General features: G+C 49.8%; 4 protein-coding genes across 4 annotated transcripts; 1 reads left to right on the top strand and 3 right to left on the bottom strand.

Annotated features, from left to right (window-relative positions):
- Window positions 1-479: 479 nt before the first annotated feature.
- LOC101766177 (stellacyanin) lies at window positions 480-1,038 on the bottom strand. The gene is made up of 2 exons (XM_004958909.1): window positions 876-1,038; window positions 480-793 (listed from the first exon to the last, which is right to left on the bottom strand). Exons 1-2 carry the CDS (start codon window positions 1,036-1,038, stop codon window positions 480-482), a joined length of 477 nt encoding a protein of 158 aa, XP_004958966.1.
- A 7,434-nt stretch (window positions 1,039-8,472) lies between these two features.
- On the top strand, window positions 8,473-9,003 carry LOC105913712 (vegetative cell wall protein gp1-like). The gene has a single exon (XM_012843543.1). It carries the CDS (start codon window positions 8,473-8,475, stop codon window positions 9,001-9,003), a length of 531 nt encoding a protein of 176 aa, XP_012698997.1.
- A 4,326-nt stretch (window positions 9,004-13,329) lies between these two features.
- Window positions 13,330-17,379, bottom strand: LOC101763443 (nuclear pore complex protein NUP50A). The gene is made up of 2 exons (XM_004955498.3): window positions 17,215-17,379; window positions 13,330-14,958 (listed from the first exon to the last, which is right to left on the bottom strand). The coding sequence occupies exon 2, from the start codon at window positions 14,938-14,940 to the stop codon at window positions 13,579-13,581; it is 1,362 nt and encodes a 453-aa protein (XP_004955555.1). The 5' UTR covers window positions 14,941-14,958; window positions 17,215-17,379; the 3' UTR covers window positions 13,330-13,578.
- Window positions 17,380-17,726: 347 nt separating this feature from the next.
- On the bottom strand, window positions 17,727-18,518 carry LOC101763848 (basic blue protein). Its single transcript, XM_004955499.2, has 2 exons — window positions 18,347-18,518; window positions 17,727-18,259 (listed from the first exon to the last, which is right to left on the bottom strand). Exons 1-2 carry the CDS (start codon window positions 18,516-18,518, stop codon window positions 17,931-17,933), a joined length of 501 nt encoding a protein of 166 aa, XP_004955556.1. The 3' UTR covers window positions 17,727-17,930.
- Between the last annotated feature and the right edge of the window lie 2,800 nt (window positions 18,519-21,318).

Raw genomic sequence — 21,318 nt, 5'->3', positions numbered from 1 at the left:
AATTGTAATAATTGTTTTGTATTTTGGATTTATATAGCACTTAAACGACTTCTAAACCATGCATCAGATTGAATCCTTGTAAATTTAATTTACAAAACAATACAAAAAATTGATTATATTGTGAAGATGAGGAATAATAACAAGTGGACCGAACATGTTATGCTCTTAGCTATGGTTCAATAATATATTCATCAAAATTCTATCACATGAACTGTGCTGATGTTTCAAACTTTAGATTTTTCCCAAATTTATACCGATCCATAACAACATGTAACTACTTCCAATGATTAAAATCGAGTCCATATACACATGCATAACATCATAAATATCGATATTGCCGGTGTTACGTCGAACACTTCAGCACGTACATTTCCACTAAAACCCCGCTTGAAACATCTATTTTCCTCAGAAAATCCGATGAAATCCGTCAAATTACAAAACCAGGGCACATATGTTCCGAGTGAATGCGAATACGATGCCTAGAGCAGGAGTGCGGCCGCTACCACCGCCGCCGCGGCGAGCACAGCCGCGACACCCCCGTCTGCGCGCAGCGGCGGCGGCGACAAGGAGGGGGGCGAGAGCTCGACGGCCGGGATGACGGTGAGGTTGAACTTCATGCCCTGGACGCAGTCCTTGCCCACCCCGCTGAAGAACCACCACCGCCCCGACGTGTTGAGGGCGACCCTGTCGTCGCCGGAGGCCCACGCGCCGAGGCTGTTGGCCTCGCTGCACGCCGCGAAGCCCGCCGCCGTCGCCTCCACCACCGAGTGGCTGCCCTTGGTGTACTTGAACACTGCACGCAGGACACAGTACAGACGACACAAGGATAGAGAGAAGCTACTTAAAATTCACGCTGGTTAACATGCGCAACGTACCCAGCGTGTCGCCGACGATGAAATCGTTGCTGTCGACCCACTTGTCGTAGTCGACTTTGAGGTCCCAGCCCTTGCCGTCCCCGACCACGAGGTCGGCGGCGAGCGCCGGCGAAGCCGCAAAGACGGCAAGGACGGCGACGATCAGCAACCGCCTCGAAGCCATTGCAGTATGCACGAAATGATTCCAACCCTGAGCGGCTGATGAGCCACATAGTCTTATACGTCGTCGAACAAGGCAAGGCCGGGCCATTGTCAAGTTAATTAATTACCGCGTGGTAATTAAACAATGGTCGAAGAATGCTTAGGCTGCTAGGCAGCTTTGTTGTCATCAGCTGATGCTTGGTGAAGAAACCATGTGTGGCATCACGCAGAGAACAATTCGACATGCTAACCTCGGATGCACCGGCCGGTCTATCTCCCATCTGCTAGTTTGCATTGTCTTCGACGTCGTTGTTGTCTCGACCTGCATTGGGTCCATCAGTTCATCACGAAATTTCGCGGTAATGGTGGCGCTCAAGGCCATGGGACATGGGAGCTTCCGATATTTGGGGCTGAACTATTGTAGTTGGTCTACTTCACCTCCCAACCTACAAAACCAGGTATTCCACCCTTCACCTAACCAAAACCGTTTAATTTACCCCCTCAGCGGTTTTCATGAGTGGTTTTGCCTCGCTGGTACAACTATGGACCACATGTCAGAAACTTCTTCAATCTCCAGCCGTCAGCAACTCCTTCAACCTCCAGTCGTCCCATTCTTCACGCACCTTCGTCGGACCAACAGCCGTGCGCCATCCTCGAAGAGAGCACGAATTGCAGCGTGCCCGCCCGCTGCTGCCTGCGGCACCACGAACTGCCCACCGTCGTGCGCCCCTGCCGGCAGCACCTCGAGATGCCCTCCATTGCTTGTTGTCGTCGCCTCGTGCTGTAGCCGTCTGCGCCACCGCGCGCCGCTCGCCGTTGTGCGCCACCGCCGGCAGCATCGCGAGATACCGGCCATCGCCTCGCGCGTTGTACGCGGAAGCCGTGCGTAGCCGCCTGCGGCACGGGCTACCCCACGTCGTGCAACTCGTGCGTTGTGCGCCGCACAGGGGAGCGCCGATGAGCCCACGAAGGACCGAGCACCGGCGGCTATTAGCAAGCTAATGGCCATTTTACACAAACACCCACAAAAACAGTGTAATTAATTAAGTTTTTCATGTCTCTTGACATTTTTTATGAGTAACCCTCAGAACTCTTATATGCTTAAAATCCAATCCTGATCATTTTACGGATCTAACCACATAGGTAGGTAGTGTTTGGTTACTTGAATGAAGTGGAACATGTATGGGATGGTTCACCTGGATAGGATGATTCTGAACAATATGATACAAGTTGAATGTTTGATTGTTTGAATGGGATGGTACATGATTTGCTTGAATAGGATGATACAGGATGGTACAAGATCATGTTTGGTTACAGAATGAATCAGGGTATGGTAACCTCCCTACTATAGGTGGTAACTTTACCTCTAATATAATGAGAAAGCAAATAAAGCTTGTTAGATAAATAAATTGACATAAAAGAACGCATCCAAATATAAGCCCAACACTGAACAACGAATATAGAGACAAACCTAACACTAAGATAATATCACAGATAATAGTTCATACATACCAGACAATGCCAGACCATAGTTCAAACATACCAAACCATCAACCACCGTAGTTTCAGCTCATCAACCACCGTAGTTTCAGTTCATGCGGTTAGCAAAATATTAGGACCAACACCAACATGCTAAAAAATACCACAACACAGTTTAGGACTAGGTACAACACACAGTCACTAATCATAAATCACCATAGATTACAGTTCTAGTGGTTAGCAAAATATTTAGATTGCTACTTATAGATCAGCATCGGAAAGGTGCTCCTTGATGTAGCTTGCAACCCATATCATTTTGCTTGATAGGGGCAGGTTGTAAAAGGTCCTTGCTTGTGGTGGATGGTTACACAAATAAGTATAGTAGTGATCAAGATGGGCTGCATCAAATCCAGGGATACTCATCATGGCATCATAAAGTCCCTCAAGAATGTCACCATCTGAAGTAATGGCCTTAGTGACATTTGTTATGGCTGGTGCTAAGTTCCCAAGGCTCTGGCTAATCATAGTCACCATGGTAATGTTAGGATCTTCAACAGTGACCTTAGCCTTCTTTAGTGGTGGTGGTTTAGTACCTGAGGACTCCCCACCAGTATTGTTGACAGACATTGTCACCTCATTAGGCATTGCCCCTACTTGATCATTTGTAGGTGAAGCATCTTCAGTGTCTTTTGGTGCATTCTCTGTCTCAGTAACCTCTGTAGCGAGAGGATCATTTGCTCCCTTGGCATATGCACCAGCTGCCAAACTATTGCCAAAGATAGTGGCCATCTCGTGGTAGTGCTCAATTGGAGTGTTTAAGCAGTTGGCATCCTCACGATGGTCCTAACAGGCCAAATACATTGATGCCATGAATTTTAGTTAAATATTAAGACTCATATGGCAACAATTTCAACAAACCATGAAGAACATATAGTAAAAAATTTAGTCCAGTAATAACAATCATATGGCAAGTAAACTAACCCGAATATGACCAATGTGATGCTCTCTCTCAAGGGTTATGGTGCAACTTTCTTCGTCCCAATTAGCTGCACTCAAGCTTTTCAGCTTCACAATCTTTCCATAAATATTTTTTCACTTTTTGAGGTGGTTGCTAACTTGCGTACCAGTGACATGAACACCCAGACACTCATTCAAAGCCCTTGCATAGGCATTCAGATGAACTTGCTTGAAGCTTGAAGAGGCTTTAGTGCCACTAGCCACAAGCTGAGACAAGTAGTTGAGCATAAAGCTTGACATAGCACTTGTCCATTGAATTGCACCTCCACCATATGTAGCCAGGTTATCTTCCTGATGTTCCTGGTCCATCTCCTACAACATACAAAAGAAACACAAGAATTCATAATATATAAAAATTATTCATATTAAATCAGTAAGGATTCATATCAAAACAGCACAAGCATTCCTATTAAAATAGTAAAAGGATTCATATTACAACATCACAATGGTTCCCACTAGGCACAACACAATGGTTCATAGCTACTACATAAATTCGAGAAAATAAACAACACAAAAAATAGTTCATTGGTACAATACAAAGCACACAATTAATGTCCATAGTGATTTTGACGATCTGCCCACATTGCTTCAGCAATCAATTGCCTCTTGTCAACCATAAATCTATGGTCATTTGCTAGCTGCCTTGTTATCCTTCGAGGGTTAGGTGTCCAATTGCTTTCTGGTAGAATGAAATAGTATGTTCCTTGAGAAATAACCCAATTGTGAAGGATGCAACAAGTTAGGACAATATCAACTTAAGTGCGGAAGGGGAAGAATGGAGTTGCATCATCAAGAATTTTGAATCTCCTCTTGAGTGATCCAAAGGCACGCTCTATGGTCACCCGTAAAGAAGAGTGCCTAAGACTGAACAACTCCTCAGCATTTTGTACAGGGTTGTTCCCCTACTCATTCAAGTGATACCATATAGCACGGAATGGTGGCATGAACCCAAGTTTGGCTCCATATCCAGCATCAGCTAGGTAGAATTTTTCTAAGATATTACCAACATGGTGATTAAATAAGGTTCAATTGAATTGGTATGGGCATAAATATCTAGAAATAATTATGTTACCTTTCGGGACACGTAGTCCATTCTCACGCTCTATTGCATTGGCTAAAACCACAGCATCATGTGTTGTCCCCTCCCAACCAGCCAACAAATATGTGAATTTCAAGTCAAAATCTACCGCTGCTATAATATTTTGGGTAGGAAATGATTTTCTACCACGAAAGGCTGCTTCCATAGACTTACTAACAGATGCTCTTATATGTGTTCCATCAATAGTACCAATACAATCCTATTGTTCACATAACAAAAATTAGAAACCAAAAGTTATGACCATATATCCCTAATCTAGGGTTTGTCGTGCCATACCATGAAGTATAGATCCCATCTTGGGTTCCCTACAATTTTGGCTGGGGTCTCCAATGAAAGTGGCCGAATAAGATCATTGCGTAGCTCACCTATGGCATGGAGGACTAATCCAAAGTACCGGCTAATTGTTTCACCTTAACCTATTTCGTAGGTTGTGGCCAACTGTATTCAAGAACATGGCAACTTGTTCTTCAATGCATACATGATTAGTGTCATGTAACAGAGAGCGTTCCCTCAAAACTTGGCACAACCGGAAAAATTAGGTTCTCTTAAGCCTTATCATTTTTATACAGGTCGTATCATCCATGTAGATCCTTGTGTTAAGATACTCAATCCTAGACTTATCCCTCTCCTTCATTGGCCCATAAGTAATACGTTGCCTCTTATTGATTAATAGTCTAAACGTCACAAAGAAAGCTACCATACATGAAGCTGCATATGATGCTACAACAGTAATAAGCATCAATAATTTTCTCCTAACAAGGTTCCTGTTGTCCATCTACATTACCAAAACAGTGCAAAACATGTATCGAGATTTTTAGGGATAAGAGAAATTAAACATCCGTGCTAATCTACTGCATTGAAAAAAATTAGATTTGCACGCACAAGCACAAGCACATACAAGATTAGAACTGCCAATTTTTACAACAATGTACAACACGAATCCTAGATCTACTCGAGTAATACAGCCCACATTCGCAATGAAAAATTTCAAATCCATACCTTGCTTTAGGGAGAGAATGATAGAGTCATGAATTGCAGGGGGAATCTCACTTCCTGCCACAAGAAAAAAAATACAAAGCTCCTCCATTAGGGCACGCCGTTGCTATCCCAAGATGACGGAAAGGGAAGTGGGAGGGGGGTGTAGCGCCGACCTTACCTGATCCTCTCGATCGTCGCTGGTGTTGGAGGAGACGTTGGAGTGCGCGAGGCACCACCTAGCACCGTCGCAAGGAGCCTTGGAGAGGAACGGAGGGGGTGGGGAAAAAATAATGAGCGGAGGGAGGCAGGCGGCAAAAAAAAAGTGGAGGGGAGGCGGGCGGTGAAAAGGGCCAGCGCCTGTCCTGGATCGGTCCGTCCGTGGGATTTTGCCGCACCGCTCGATTCAAGATTGCATGGGAATATTCTCAGAATCTAGATGACCTCATCCTGTACCACTTGGTTCGATTCAATCAAGTAAACGTGGTGACCGTTTCAGATTCAGGACGGACTCGTACAAGTACCGGTTCATACAACGAACCAAACACTACCATAATTTTAGCCTTTCGCAAGTACCTACAATGCTGACATGTGGGCCATATATGTGCCTACGAGGCAAAACCACTTACATTAAACGGTTTTGGCTAGACGAGAGGTAGAATACCTGGTTTTGTAAAGGGGGGTGAAGTAGACCCACAGCAATAGCTCAGGAGGTTATGTAAACTTTTTCCTGATATTTGGCAACTACATTCGTGTTTCGTTTAGGCTTCAACTGCTTGAGATACTGAAGCAATGTATGCTTGTTCAGTTGTTTGTACTTGAAATATTTTTTATTGATATTTTTTTCTAGCTAATAAGGATTCTAAATGACTAGAGTGAATTCCCTCAATGTCACAAAAATTAACGTCAATCCCCTCAGTGCCATAGATTTTCGCGAACTTCCCTCAGTGCCATTGAAATTTTGATTTATCCTCTCAGTGCCATTCTGTCCATCTATCCATCCATGAACCGTTAAGTGTGGCTGGAAAATACATTTTTGCCCTCCTGGACGGATCTAGCCCCACCTGTCAGCTCATCTCAATCTCCCGTCTTTCTTCTCTTCCTCTTTTCTCTATCTCTTCCTCATCTCCCGCCGGCAACCTTTGTGCTCCCTAGCTGCCGCCCCGTCCTCCGCATGCCCCAAGCTCCTCCCTGTGGTCCCTTCCCGCGTCAGCCCCGGAACTCCTCCACGCCGCCCCATCCTCTAGCCTAGTGCGGTGACTTAGTGCGAGGATGCCAGGGCGCGCACGCCGCAGGTTGGGGCCGCGTCCGCCGTCGGGCGGGCGTCGGCACGCGTCGCGGGTCTGAGGAGCAGCGCGGGGGACAAGGCGCCGGCAGCCGAGGCCGACCCTGGACCTCCTCCCCGCCACCTCGTCCTCCGCCTGGCTCGAAACTCCTCCCCACCGCTGACCCCGGAGCTCCTCCCCATCGACCCCTCCTCCACCGGCCCCGACTCGTAGAAGAAGGGCCCTGCCCGGGGCGTGCTGATCCCCAAGGGCGGGTGGGAGCTAGACGAGGCGGCGTGGAGCTAGAGGCGCATTCAGGAGCTAGCCTGGCCGACGTTGTGGGGGCCCGCGGTTGGCACACATGGTGGGCGGTAGCGAGCCGGCGGCAACCCGGCAACGCTGTGGGGGACGGCGGCCGACACTGTGGGAAGGACCTTGGGGTCGAGTGGAGGATGAGGCACTGTGGCGGCCGGCGATGGAGAGGGCGACAGGGAGGTCTGAGGAGCTCCGAGGCCAGGTCGAAGACCGGGCGGCGGGGAGGAGCTTCAGGACTGGGTGGAGAAAGAGAAGGAAAGGGAAGAGATTGAGAGGATATGAGCAATGACAGGTGGGGCTAGGGGCAAAATCGTCTTTTCCCACATAAGTTAACATCACATTGACGGAAATGGCAACGGAATGGCACTAAGGGGATAAATCAAAATTTCAATGGTACTGAGGGGATTGAAGTTAATTTTTGTAGCACTGAGGGAATTCACTCAAATGACTAGGAGTATACTCCCTCTATTGTCTTTTGATAGGGTTATTTCCAATCTGAAAAATTATCTTTTAATAGTCTTATTTCAATCCAATTGTCCATCCATTTAATAGATGTCACGCATCCCTTCGTTCCTCCACATGAAATTGGCTACGTGGCTATCAACAAGTTTGAGGCTTAATGCATCGCTTGTTTACGAGGAATAACTAATGATATGGTTAAATGAATGATAAATAAGATTATCTTTCTTTAGACACTGTGCCAAGGTGAAATAGGATTATCAAAAGATAATGGAGGGGTAGTATATTATGGTGTTGATTCACACAGATTCATGGTCATGGCATTGTCGAAAATGCTAGCCCAATTTTTCTGCAGTACTTGCTAATCATGCCAAGGCATTCGATTCGGTAGTTTTGGATACCTGGTAGAGTTTTGTGATTAGAAATTGCAAAGCAATGCAATGAGAGCAGGTACAACAAGGCCAGCTCACTTGTCTAATAGCCAAGCCAGATCACCATAATCTGACGTGGAAGAAAGAGAAAATAGGAGAGAGGGTAGAATGGTTGACGGTTCATCGACCGTCTGGTCACGCGTTCCAATGCACAAACGCCCAGTACGCGTCCAGCTCGCCGTCTCGTCTCCTTTCGTGGTTCAGCACACCATTAATTAAAAAACAGCTGACAGGTGGGTCCGATATAAATAAAAAATTAAGTTGGAAACTTTGAAGAGCCTAATTATTGTATGTATAGTCTATAATGTTTGTCTCCAAATAACATGGCTTGTCTATAAGACAAGCTTATTAACCATGCTCTGATCGATCGGCACTGTTCTTGTGCGTGTGAATCTGTTCTTGAGACGGCGGAAGGAATGGTGCCGGGCCGGGGCCAGGACTTCCAGCGGCGTTCGGATTCGGACTCGCTTGTCGGCGTGAGGCTTTCCGATTCCGACTGGAATCGACGGGGCGACGGCACCGGCCGACCCAGAACCACAAGCCGGAGGCACATGTCGCCGCTCCCGGCCGCTTCCTCCACCGGCGGCTCGGCAGATCCAGCAACGCAGCCGCCACTGCCGAAGCCGGGGCACGTGGCCGTGGACATCCCGTCCGCCGTCACGCCGCTCCCCGTCGCCGCACCGGACGGCGCTCCTGCTGCGCCACCGCCACTCGACCCTCACGCCGCCGTGCTCATCATTCCGACATTCCCGGCATGGACGCCGCCGCTGGAGGCTGCACCACCAAGTCGAAGCCGGGCCCGGGGCACGTCGCCATGGACATCCCGTCGCCGCTCACCATCCCGGCCACGGACGCCGCCGGTGACGGCCACTCCACATGGCGCGGCGGGGTTTCGAAAATGCCGCCATTGTCGCGAACTCGCGATACAAAACTGGGTCCATTTGTAAAATGGCGGATGGAATATTTACACAAAGACCCCTTATTTGGATCGCGATTATTAATCGCGATCCGATCTAGGAACAAATATTTGCAAAAGACACCTAATTTGGATCGTGATTATTAACCGCGATCCAGAGTTCTCTTTGAAAACCTCGGAATCGAATATTTCATAACGCCACCTGATTGGGACGGCTCGACTCCGGGCCGTCGCCGCCGCCGTCCTCCGTCACGCCGCCCGTCGTCACCACAGAAGGAGATCCTACGCCGCCGCCGGAACCGGGACATGCCGCCGTATACATCTCCGCCGCCGGCACGCGGCCCGTCGTCGTCGGCCCCAAGAAGCCGACGCGCTTCGGCGCCTTCGTCAGGGCGCTGGTCGAGGGCCTGTGGGTGACGTATATGCTGGTGGCCGCATTGGTTTGGGGCGCGTTCCCGTTCCTGCAGCTCATGGTGTTCTTCGCCGGCGTGTGTCACGGCCGCGCTGTTCCTCGTCCCGAACGCGGAGGAGGAGGAGGAGCGGGCGCAGACGGTATTGTTGTTGCATTATTTCTCTTGTTTGTTTAGGCTTGGCATGCTCAACAGCTCAAGCATGTGTCGATTGATGCTTTTCGAAGTCGAAAGATAAACAACCAAGTCAAGCAGCAGTCATGTTTCGTTTAGGCTTGAGATGCTGAAGCATTGTGTGCGATGCGTGCTATTCGATTCCGTAGTTTCTGAACCAGGTGAAGTTTTGTGAGTGGAAATTGCAAAGCAATGCAGTGATCGACCAACACTGCTTGCGCGAGGGAATCTGCGGCGGCGTTTGGATTGCACTCCGCGTGTTGTTTTCGATTCCGACTCGACTTGACGGTGCGCCGGCAGCCCGGCACCGACCTGGTAGCTGGACATGTATCTGGCCGCACCTCTGAATTTCGAACTACACGAATGCGGCCGCGACGACGGCGCCTGCCACGACGGCCGCCCACGCAACCGCCGCCTCGTCGATCTTGCAGTGGTTGAAGGTGACAGACGACGTCTCCGGCGACGGAGGAGGAGGAGCTCCCGGAGCGGGCCCCGGGGACACCGGAGGGATCGCCGGAGGAACAGCAACAGGTGAACGAAGGCGCCGGAGCAGTATGAGGCGGACGATGAGGCGCCGGCCCGGTGCGACGGGGACCCTGGCGCCGCCGCCGGCGACTTTGGCGACGTGCTCGAGCCCATCGCAGTGGTTTGCGAGGCTGGAGAAGAACCAGCGCCTGCCGGCCTTCTCCAGCGCGACGACGTCGTGGGCGGAGACCCACTGGTTGATCGTGTTGCCCTGCAGGTAGCACTCCCTGAACGTCTCGCTGCCCACTTCCTTGTGGTTGTGGGTGAGCTGCGTCTCCTTCTCCAGATGTCGGGCGTGCCGTAGGACCCCCGACGGCGGCGACCGTGCGCTGCGGAACAGGTCCGTAGCTCCGCCTCCGTGGAGCAGGTCCGCGCTGGCCTTGGCGAGCTGCATCTCCTTCTCGGCTTCTCGGCCCTGACACCATTTTCTTTTAGGAACGGCACTGGCACCGTTACTTGTCAGGACGAACGAGTGGGCTCAGCGTGGTGGCGCCGGCGCGTGAGGTCGCCGGAATCAACGGAAGCATGTACCGGACGGCGGCGGAAATGGGAGGGGAATCTTACAGCTTGCGGGAGAGCCCGGCGCTGGTCGCTAGTCGCTACCGGCCGGAGCAGCAGCATGACGAGCATGCCGAGGCAGAAACTGAACAAAACGGCAAACGAGAGCTCGGCGACCTCGTCCCCGTCGTCGAGCATCCGCAGCCTCTGCGGCGGCGGCGGCGTGGTGCCAAGCAGCGTCGGGGCTTGCGGCTGGCGACGCCGAGGGCCTCCGGCATGCTGCGTGGGGACAGGGGCTTGCGGCGCTCGGTGGCTGCCGGCGTCGTGGGCTTGCGCGGCTGGGGCGTCGGGAGTCGCCGATTCGGCGTGGGGGACGGCGGTGCGTGGGCCGCACGGCGGCACGGGGCTAGCGGAGGTCGGCGGCGGCGAACCCGCTCCCCGGCGCCTCCCCGGAACATTTTCGGAAAGCCCCCTGATTTGGATCGCGATTAATAGTCGCGATCCAAAATCGGGGTTCTTCTGTAAAATGACGGATGGAGTATTGCGAAATAGCTTCTAATTTGAATCGCGATTATTGATCGAGATCCGATTGAGAGTTCCTTTTGAAAACTTCCGTATCCAATATTTGTAAAAAGACCCCTGATTCCGACTGCTCGACTTCCGGCCACCGACGGCCGCCGCCGCTCTCCCCATTTTCGGTCCGGCGGCCGACCGTCGTCGTCCCAGAAGGAGCTCCTACGCCGCCGCCGGAACCGAAACACGCCGCCGTCGACATCCCAGCCGCCGGCACGCGGCCCGTCGTCGTCGGCCCCAAGAAGCCGACGCGCTTCGGCGCCTTCGTCAGGGCGCTGGTCAAGGGCCTGTGGGTGGCGTACATGCTGGTGGCGGCGTTGGCGCTGGTGGCGGCCGCATTGGTTTGGGGCGCGCCCCCGTTCCTGCATCTCATGGTGTTCTTCGCCGGCGTGTTCACGGCGGCGCTGTTCCTCGTTCGGAACGCGGAGGAGCGAGTGCAGAGCCGCAGACGGAAGTGAGTGGAAATTGCAAAGCAATGCAGTGATTCAAGACTGCCAACCGGGCAACCGTGCTGCCGATCTTGCACTGGTTCAAGGCGGCAGCGGACGTGTCCGGCTCCGGCGACGGAGGAGCTTCCGGTGCGGGCACCGGGGACGCCGGAGGGGTCGCCGGAGGAACAGTGACAGGTGAAGGCGCCGGAGCAGTATGGGGCGGATGAGGGAGATGTTGACGAGGAGCTTGAGGCCCAGATCGCAGTGGTTGGCGAGGCTGGAGAAGAACCAGCGCCTGCCGGCCTTCTCCAGGGCGACGACGACGTCGTGGCCGGAGGCCCATTCGTTGATCGTGTTCCCCTGCCGGTAGCACTCCCTGAGCGTCTCGCTGTCCACCTCCGTCACCGTGTACTGGCCTTTGGGGTAGTCGAACACTGCACGCCGCAGAAACAAATTATACCGATCAAGAGACCAATTTTCATGCACGAATGAATCAATCCGGATGAAGTTGTGCTGAAAGCCTGAAACAGAGACGACGATGGTGCCTTAATTTTGTACCTAGATTGTCGCCAACTTTGAAGGTCTTCCCTTCCGGCCAGCCGATGTGGTAACTCAGGTTCCAGCCAGTTGTGCCCCCAACCAGGTAGTCCTCCGCGGCGGCCGGCGGCGGCGGCCATCGCCGCCGCGGCCAAGAGCCAAACTAGCCAGCTGCTGGAAGCCATCTATAGTGTTGAGTTTCAGCTTGATCTCTGGCCTGGTTTAGTTCGTTTGCTTATTTTTAAGCACCCGTCACATCGAATGTTTAGATACTAATTAGGAGTATTAAATGTAGACTATTTACAAAATCCATTACATAAGTGGAGGCTAAACGGCGAGACGAATCTATTAAGCCTAATTAGTCCATGATTTGACAATGTGTTGCTACAGTAAACATTTGCTAATGATGGATTAATTAGGCTTAATAGGTTCGTCTCGTTGTTTAGCCTCCACTTATGTAATGGGTTTTGTAAATAACCTACGTTTAATACTCCTAATTAGTATCTAAACATTGATGTGACACTTGCTTAAAAATAAGCAAAGGAACCAAACGCCCTGTCTGTGTCCTAGCCTCCTAGGCTGTCGTGTGGCCGGCAATGCAAGTACGAGGTAGCAAACACCATGCATTTATATATATAGAACATGATGCGCGCTGGAGCTTAGTGGTGGGTGCAAGGGGAGCATTGATGCTGCTACGAAGCCAATGGCGCCGGCAATGCATCGTGCTGTCCGCGTTTGGGGTACCCAATGGGTGGGATGCAGTAGAACAGATAATGAGAATTTGCGTTGTTGAAGAACGGGGTGAAGTTTTGCTGTGGAACATCAGCCGCGCTCTCAGCAAAACGACAACAAAGAATGTTGGCATGGTTTGTACCCTTAGCACATAGTAGCAGCAACGCCAGTAAGCATAGATGAAGGTTCTGGTTCGGCATCTTCTTGACGAGAGCTTGGATCAGTACTGGAGGGCCCTAGTGAAAAATAGCAAAGTTTATAAGAAAAAAGGATTTGCCTGTAGAACTTAACAACAACACTGCATGATGTGGCCTTCAGTCTCTGCACATCAGTGCATGAATACCGGATCTCCTAAGAAACCCTCACAAAGATTGCTGGATGCAATGAAAACGGCCCACCCACGATGGAAGGCTACGCGCCTACGCATATAATTACTGGACAACGCAGCACGCACATCATAACTGACAGAGCACGGAGGAGCACAATACAGAACCATCAACCATTCTCCAGGTTACTAAGAATGTAATAATGCAAGTTTGAGAGGCTACCCCGCTGTTCCAGAAACAGCATCAGGGAACCGTATGCAATCCCAAATCAGGACATCATGGCATGATACGACACGACCGACGTTCTTACTTAAATACTCTGCAGTAACAGACAGTATCTCTCAGCTCCTTTCTGGACAGAGACGTACAAAAGAAGCATAAGCGCGACCTGGGTGCAGCTTCAGACCTCCGCGGCCTTCGGGGAGCCCTCGGGTGTCTTCAGCGGCGCGTCGGGAGCTTTATTCGTCTTGTGAGCCTCGACCGTGCCCTTGAACTCCTCCCTGGTGGCGGTGTCCTTGAACTTCAGAGCGAACGTGGTGAGGCCACTCTGCGACTCGCCGATGCTGTTCACGCAGGCAAACGTCGCGCCCTTCTTGTCCATGTCCTTGAGCGACATGTCGTCGTAAAGGCTCGCGTTCAGGACCAGCCGGTAGTTGCCCTTGGTCCTCATGACGAGCCGGGCCCTCTCACCACCAGATACAGGGACGTTCAGCTTCAGTTCGCCTTTTCCTCTTTCTTTCCAGCCCCCGCCTAAGTACTCGTACAATGCGGAATCAGCAGTGAATACAGCCTTCTCATTTTCTTCACCAGTTTCAACAGGGCCCTCTGTCATAGCAAATTTCTTGGGTGTCTCAGCTGATGTAGCGAGCGCTGAGTTGTTGTTAGTACCAAGATTAAAGGAAGGCACAGAAGAACCATCGGTCTTCAACCCAAATAGGGTACCAGCGCTTGAGCCATCTTTAGAGACTGAGCCAAACGAGAATGATGAGCTTGAAAATCCAGTTCCAGACAGACCTGTGAAGGCATTTTGACCACTCGACAGATTCTTGAAGGAGAAAAGGGGCGTTGCTGATGCTGTCTGCCCTTTGTTATCAGCATCTTTCTGCTTGTCAGACAACCCATTTTTGGTCTCTGATTCGCCTCCATCTTTCTTCTCAGTGTCATCCTTGCTAATTTTATCTTTATTTTCAGCTACATCTGCCCCTCCCTTTTCTTCAGCATCTCCGTCTTTCGTTTTTCCCTCAACTTCAGATGACATGTTGTTACCATTGTTGGGTTCCCCAACCACCAATTTGTCTCCACCAGATCCATCCTTTGTGTCTTCTGCCTTGTCACTGGTTTCAACAGGTTGATGTGGTGCTTCAGTTGTGGCACCAGAGTCAGTATTTACAGCTGATTCAGGTAACTCACCAGAGCCTGCATTCTTGTCCGGCACAGACAAAGTATCTTTCCCACTACCATTGCTGCCCTCATCAGCTTTGGCATTTGAAGCCTGAGGCTCTGGAACAGGGGCACTTGCTTGAGCACTAGAATCCGTGGGGGTAAATCTGATTGCAGAGAAAGGATTAGAAGAAGGAGCTGATGATGGCTGCTGGCGCCGAACCTTTACGATTCTTCGGGTTGCCATTACTTCCTCAGTAGCTTTCTTAAACGTACCCATCTCCTGTTCTGGTCCGTCATCATCAGGCTCAGGATTATCCTTGTTGATTTGGGTACCTGCAACCCTCTTCTTAGAGCTTGGAGCTAGTTCATCATCTGCCATCTTCCAAGTTGGCAGCACCTGAAATTCAAGCAAAAGAACAAACTAAGAAAACATTAAAATAAATAGTTCAATGAGCCACCACAAAATCATAAGATTGTACAGTACCACAATTCATAAATGAAAAATTTAGAGTTAAATCTTAAAGATTGGGTTTATACTCGGGCTATGCTCCTAGTGACACATAAACAGCCAAAAAGTAATTAGGAATCTACATGTTAACATGCTATCTTGACAACCCATCAAACTATCTACAGAAGAATATAAAGAAACCTGGAAAGGCATTCCTATACACTAGAAACAATGAAATGCTGAGGACGAACAAATAGCACAACTGTGATGCAATAGGTTCTACCTGAGCAAAAATAAATACAAAGATATTTTTTCCAACTTACTTGGCATCAATAACCACACAAGATTTGAAATCTAAAGGAAAATAATATGTTGCTTACACAGTATATCGGATGATAGGTTCTGTGCTAAGTGCAAAAAAGAAATATCATATTGGTACAACACTACAAAAAGAGAACGTGAATGCCCTCCCTATAAATTAGAAATAATGAATAGGAGATTTCACAAAATTGTACGGTCATTGTGCATTACAAATGTGACGTATAAAAAAAACTCCACCATGAAGGAAGACATCCCCCCAGGCTTTGTCTTAAAGTAGATGCCTCACTTTGAAGTTCGAACCAGGGCAGGCAAGAGTTTCAACCACTCAAAAGTTCACTGCTCTAACCTTTGTACCGCAAGAAACTTGGCTAAACAAATGTGAGCTCTAATACAATGGTTTTATTTTTACCCCCTCTCAGAGAAGAAAAACAATCAAAATTATTAAAAAAACATACATACAAGGTATTAAACTATCTCACCCAAATATTAACACATGACAATCATATTCTGTGTTATGGACCGACTGACATGGAACACGCATCTATACTAAGCCAAAATAAACATAAAGAAACTTGTTCACAACTTCATATGACATCGCCGCACCAGTAACCAAACAATATTTACTAAGGGGAAAATATGTTGATTAATAGTATTAGATGATAAGTTCCATGCTAACTGCAAAAAGAAATACCAAGTTGGACAAATAAAACCTAGTCATGGACAAAAAACCTTCCCAAACAGTTCGATAAATTATAAATATGATGAAATTATGTGCAAGCTACGCTGACATCTGATAACATTATATACATATACTGCATGATGTAGCCCGACCAAAGAAGCATGTTCAAAACTCCGTTCACATAAACAATAATAATGACACAATGCCCCGGAATCAGACCTCACTTCTGCTTGCTCTATATAATGACAGAATTCAAAGTGAATCGAGATGAAAGCAATTATATAGGCAACCAAATACTAAATAATTTGTTTGTGCAAGGGAAAGTTTTGAAAGTTTTTTATGATTCCCTGGGATCAATTAATCAATTTAGTGCAAGTATGTCAACAGGAAGCAGTTTGAGCTATAGTTTCAATTCTCAATTAATCTATTTTCTAACTTCACCCATAAAATTACAAACTTGCATGAAAATAAGGTGTGCAACAGTCAATGAACAATATACAAAGGTTCATGTACTTGCTCAAACATTGATTAAGATAATATTCCAGCGAACCATCTCTCGCTCACAATTTTCATAGTTCTCATAAAATTACAAAATCAAGGTGGTTATGACAACAAAAGTGGCAGCTCTAACCAATTTAAGCCATCAAACACTGTGAACGCAAACAGGGACAGGGCATTAGCATGAAGAATCTGTCATAGTTCAACCAAATTCACTAAATATGGAAGTGGCATCGGTCATTAGGTGCTACCATGTTCGTTTAAAACTAGAAACATGTTAGGTTCTTACTGAACATATAGCTAGAACTGAACCAGTTCATCCATAAACCACTACAGAAATTGGATAAGCTGCTTAGAAAACTTAACTTTACATGAGAAAACCTACAGGCACGTGTCTCTTACGCTTGCAGACATAACCCCCAGTTTCAGTTAGCGATAATTCATCACCACCACCACCTATGCCCCTGGCTTAGTGAAATCAGCCCCCCTTCGCCCAATTAAACCTACCTCTGAAATCACCCAACTGAACACCACGCGACAATCTCCGTCCAATCGAACTCTGGAACACCAAAATCGCCTTACACCTGAATACGCGTAACCCTAGTCCACCCCCGAACCAAATCCTAGAACCCGAATCCACTCCAAAAGCTCGATCCTTTTGCGGGCAAATCCAGAAGCACAGGAAGAAGATTAGTTCAGATTGGTACCTTCCAGAGAGCTGTGGCTAGCTCGCCGCGGGTGGAGTTGCCGGTGGCGGGTGGCAACTCGATGGGGCCGCAGGGGAAGGGCTGGAGACGGAGGCACGGCTCGCCGTCGTCGCCTGCGGTGCGGAGGAGGACAGATGGGGGCCGGAGAGGCGGCGGAGTCTGGAGCGGCCAAACCCAGCCTATAAAAACCTAAAGAGTTCTAGCTAGGCCCGATCCGCCCGTGGCCCGAAAGATAGGCCCGTCAAGTTATTGGACGGGATTGTAGGCCCAAAACAAACTCGGCTGCCCTGAGCCCGGCCCGAAGTGCATTCTGCCTGAGGCCTGAGGCGTCGTCTGTCTGAAATATAGAGGACCCATATACCAATATTTTCATTCTTTAATTGAAAAAAATTCTCCGCTTTTTACATCTGCGGTCAATGAAATACTATGTAGAGATAAACTTTATTAGAATGAACTTATTAATGCCGGCGATAAACTCAGATCACCTGAAGCACACGACTAGGCAGGCCCTGTCATACAAAGCGCTAAACTCTTGCTACCTAGTTCAAACACGAGTACGGAGTAAAATCCAAAGTCCAAACCACAGTAACAATTCGCCGAACAAGAAAAAAAAATTTGATCCGACCACACACCACGCACAAAATGAAGTCAAAGTAATGGCGATCCCGCCACGCGTACGTCCACGTACACGTCTTCCCCAGCGAGCGCGGCGGCCCCTAGAACGCGAGCACGGACGCGACCACGGCGCCGGCGGCCACGGCGACCGCGGCGCCGACCGTGTATCCCGTGACGGGGGCGGACGACGACGGGCCCGGCGGCGCCGGGATCGGGGCGCCGTCCTCGACGTTGATGACGAGCTTCATGCCGTTGTCGCAGTGGCCGGGAACGCTGCAGAAGAACCACACCTTCCCGGGCTTGTCGAGGGTGACGACGTCGTTGCCGGATTTCCACGTCGCGATCGGGTTGGCGTTCAGGTTGCACGCCACGAAGTCGTCCTTGTTGCTGAGCTGGACCACCGTGTGCTTCCCCTGGGGGTACATGAACACTGCGAGAGGGAGGACAGGTAGAGCCGCCAATCAGCTACTATGCAACGATTTCTGAGAGGAGATAACTGAGCGCGCCGTGCTCTTACTGAGGGTGTCGCCGACCGTGAACGTCTTGCCGTCGGCCCAGCCGGTCGTGTTGAACTTGGCCCTCCAGCCGTCTTTGTCCCCGACCATCCAGTCCGAGGCGGAGGCCAGCGACGCGAGGCACGCGGCGGCGACGACGACGGCCAGGAGCAGAGCTTGCCGGGGAGCCGCCATTAAATTGCCTCTTCCCTGGCGAGCTAGCTGAGCTTCCGACCAGTCTGGTGCTCCGGCTGCTCTTGCTGCTGCTGCTGCTGCTGCGGCTTGGCGATGGCAAGGGTCTATTTATACACAGCGGAGGGCACTAGATCGAGCTAGCTAGCCTTGACTAGGTAACACGGGACAAGATGGAACAGGTCTCTGGGTCGGTAGCGCCGGACAAATGGAGTGTTTATTTCTCCACCATCCAGCTGATAAAAGCGAGGTGAAGCTTGCATTGGGATCATCACTGGATGAGAGACTGCAGCGACAAGGCAAGAGACAACGTCTGGCGACGACACATCGGTGTTTCCCCTGCCGATTGCACCGTGGGTTGTTGAAGTTTTCCCGGCGATTTGTTTGCTCACAGCTCCCGGGTACTGACCTGGCGTATGTGTGTACACCGTCGTCTCGCACTACTAGAAAAAAATGGCTCCAACTGGTGGTGGCGTATGGTGTACGTCGTCGTCTCACACTACTAGAAAAATAGCTCCAGTACCAGTTTGGAACCCCCACTAATACCAGTTGTGCAACTGGTACTAACCAATCGGTACTAGAGGGGAGTCCTCTAGTACCGGTTGGATGGTGTTAAAAAATTAAAAAAAGAAAGAAAATCCCCCCACCGCCGCTGGCTCCCTCCGCCTCCTCCTCCTTCTCCTCCCCTCCTCTGCCCGCCGCCGGCCCCCCTCCGCCTCGTTCGCCCGCCGCCGGCCCCTTCCGCCTCTTCCTCCTCCGTCTCCACCGCCCGCCGCCAGCCCCCTCTACCTTCTCCTCCTCCCATCCGCCTCCGCCATTGCGGCTCCGTCCCGCCGTGAAGCGTCCCCACATAAGTAGAGACTAAATGTGATCCAATTTATCAGTCCCAGGAGGCTGATAACACATTTATTCAACAGATAGTTCAGAAACCGTACAACTCCCGAAGGAGCGGGCGGGCAAGCCACACCCAAAGCAAGACTAAAGCGATAACAACACAAATCCAAGTTGCAGTCCAGTCGGACTCCGGGCTGCAATCGGAGCTAAGCGTCAGCGGAAGCATCCTGCAAAAGGGCCAACACCGCAGGCAGCGTTGGGTGCAGACGCAACCTCCTACTCGAAGTCCTCGGCGACGAAGTCCGGATCCTCCTCTGAAGTAACAACACAAGGGTGAGTACAAAAGTACTCAGCAAGTCCAACCCCATCCACGGAGGGGGATACAACAAGAATATGCATATGAATAATCAAGGAATAAGCTATGGTTTATTTGCAGTAAAGCGAAATTTTTAGACACATGCGGGGTTCCATTTCAAAGCGGTTTAATGAAAAACATTTTAGTAAACAACATATCAAGTGGGGTTGATCCTACACAAAGGATCCAAGTTTTATCGCTACCGGACCCCCCGTCCGCCGTAGCGCACGGCACACCTGCCGGACACTTCCAAAATTCCACACACACCCACACACGCAGTAAAATACCAGTCATCCCCAAAAGCTAGTTGTGTGACCGAGCCGTAACTCGTCCAATGCCGTGGACACGGCTACCCGGATAGGTTTTAACTCTGCAGAGGTTGTACACTTTTCCCACAAGTAGGGTACCGTATCGCGATCACCTTAGTGTCGGTACGGATCCTAACAAAGCCATTACCCACCTTAGCCAACACTGACTAGTCAACACGGAAGCGCTCAAGGGGTTAGCAACCCATCCACGGGGCTGAAACCGGGACCTAAGTCACCAAGAGCTTAGTCCTTTTCCAAGGCCTCCCGTTGCTCACCAGCACACCTGGAGCCTAGCAGTTCAGCTAGTGGGATTTATGCTAAGCCGTTGCCCATACAACGATCGAGTGGTTGTACGATGATGGAATTAGGCAGGATGACACATCAACTCGGTCCTTAGCCATGACAAGATGGATATCTCCCACTCTGCTCAACCACTGAGGTACGAGCACAACAACCCGACGTTCCACACAGGAAACACCCATCCATCTCATCCACCACTTCTCTTTACACCCGAAAAACTCAACTCCTCAGTTAAACATACTCACACATTATTTTCCGAGTAAACAGGTGTAGTCATGTTTGAATTTGGATAATGAGTTCCTAAGCATTCTAGCAGTATTTACCATCTAAACAGAGCAACTCATATTTAGAGATAAATATGGGACAACAAGGAATAGTCATAACAATCAAGGGGTGGCTATCCAACCATGTCTTGCGATAAAACAATATGCATTTTATAAAACAGGCCAATAGGTTGTGTCTGAAAAACTGGGTATTAAATATGCATCAAAGGGTGAGATTGGACTTGCCGTTCTCAAGGCCTTCCGGGAGCTCCTGCTCGCGGTACTGGTCCTCGGGCTCGGGCTCGCGGTCGAACTCCTCCTCGCGCTCCTCCTCGGGTACTCCGCGATCTACGGCACACACAAACAAGCACACAATAAATAAAAAGGAAAAGGATTTTACCCGATGAGCTCCGAACAGGAAATTTGAATGGAAAGTAGGTAGACAGGGTATTTTCATGGAATTTTGATATGCCTCGGCGGAAATATATGAGAGGAGGCTGTGGTCGAATTTGGGGTTGATTGGAGGAAATTTGGCGCATGAAATGACGGTTTAAAGGGGTATTTGGGGCTTTAATACGGGGTTTAGGACTGAACCGCGAGAGCAGGGGCCTATCTGTAGTTATTCTTAGAATGGTGGGAGGACTGGTTCGCGAATCAGGGAAATTGGTGGGTTGGATTGCGAGGAGAGGGATTTACCCCTTCTTCTTCCTGGAGACACCAGGAGGTGAAAGAAGAAATGGCCG

The sequence above is a fragment of the Setaria italica genome, chromosome II, assembly GCF_000263155.2.
Source record: "Setaria italica strain Yugu1 chromosome II, Setaria_italica_v2.0, whole genome shotgun sequence".
Taxonomy (NCBI): domain Eukaryota; kingdom Viridiplantae; phylum Streptophyta; class Magnoliopsida; order Poales; family Poaceae; genus Setaria; species Setaria italica.
The sequence above is the reverse complement of the archived record's forward strand: the minus strand, read 5'-3'. Positions and strand labels throughout refer to the sequence as shown.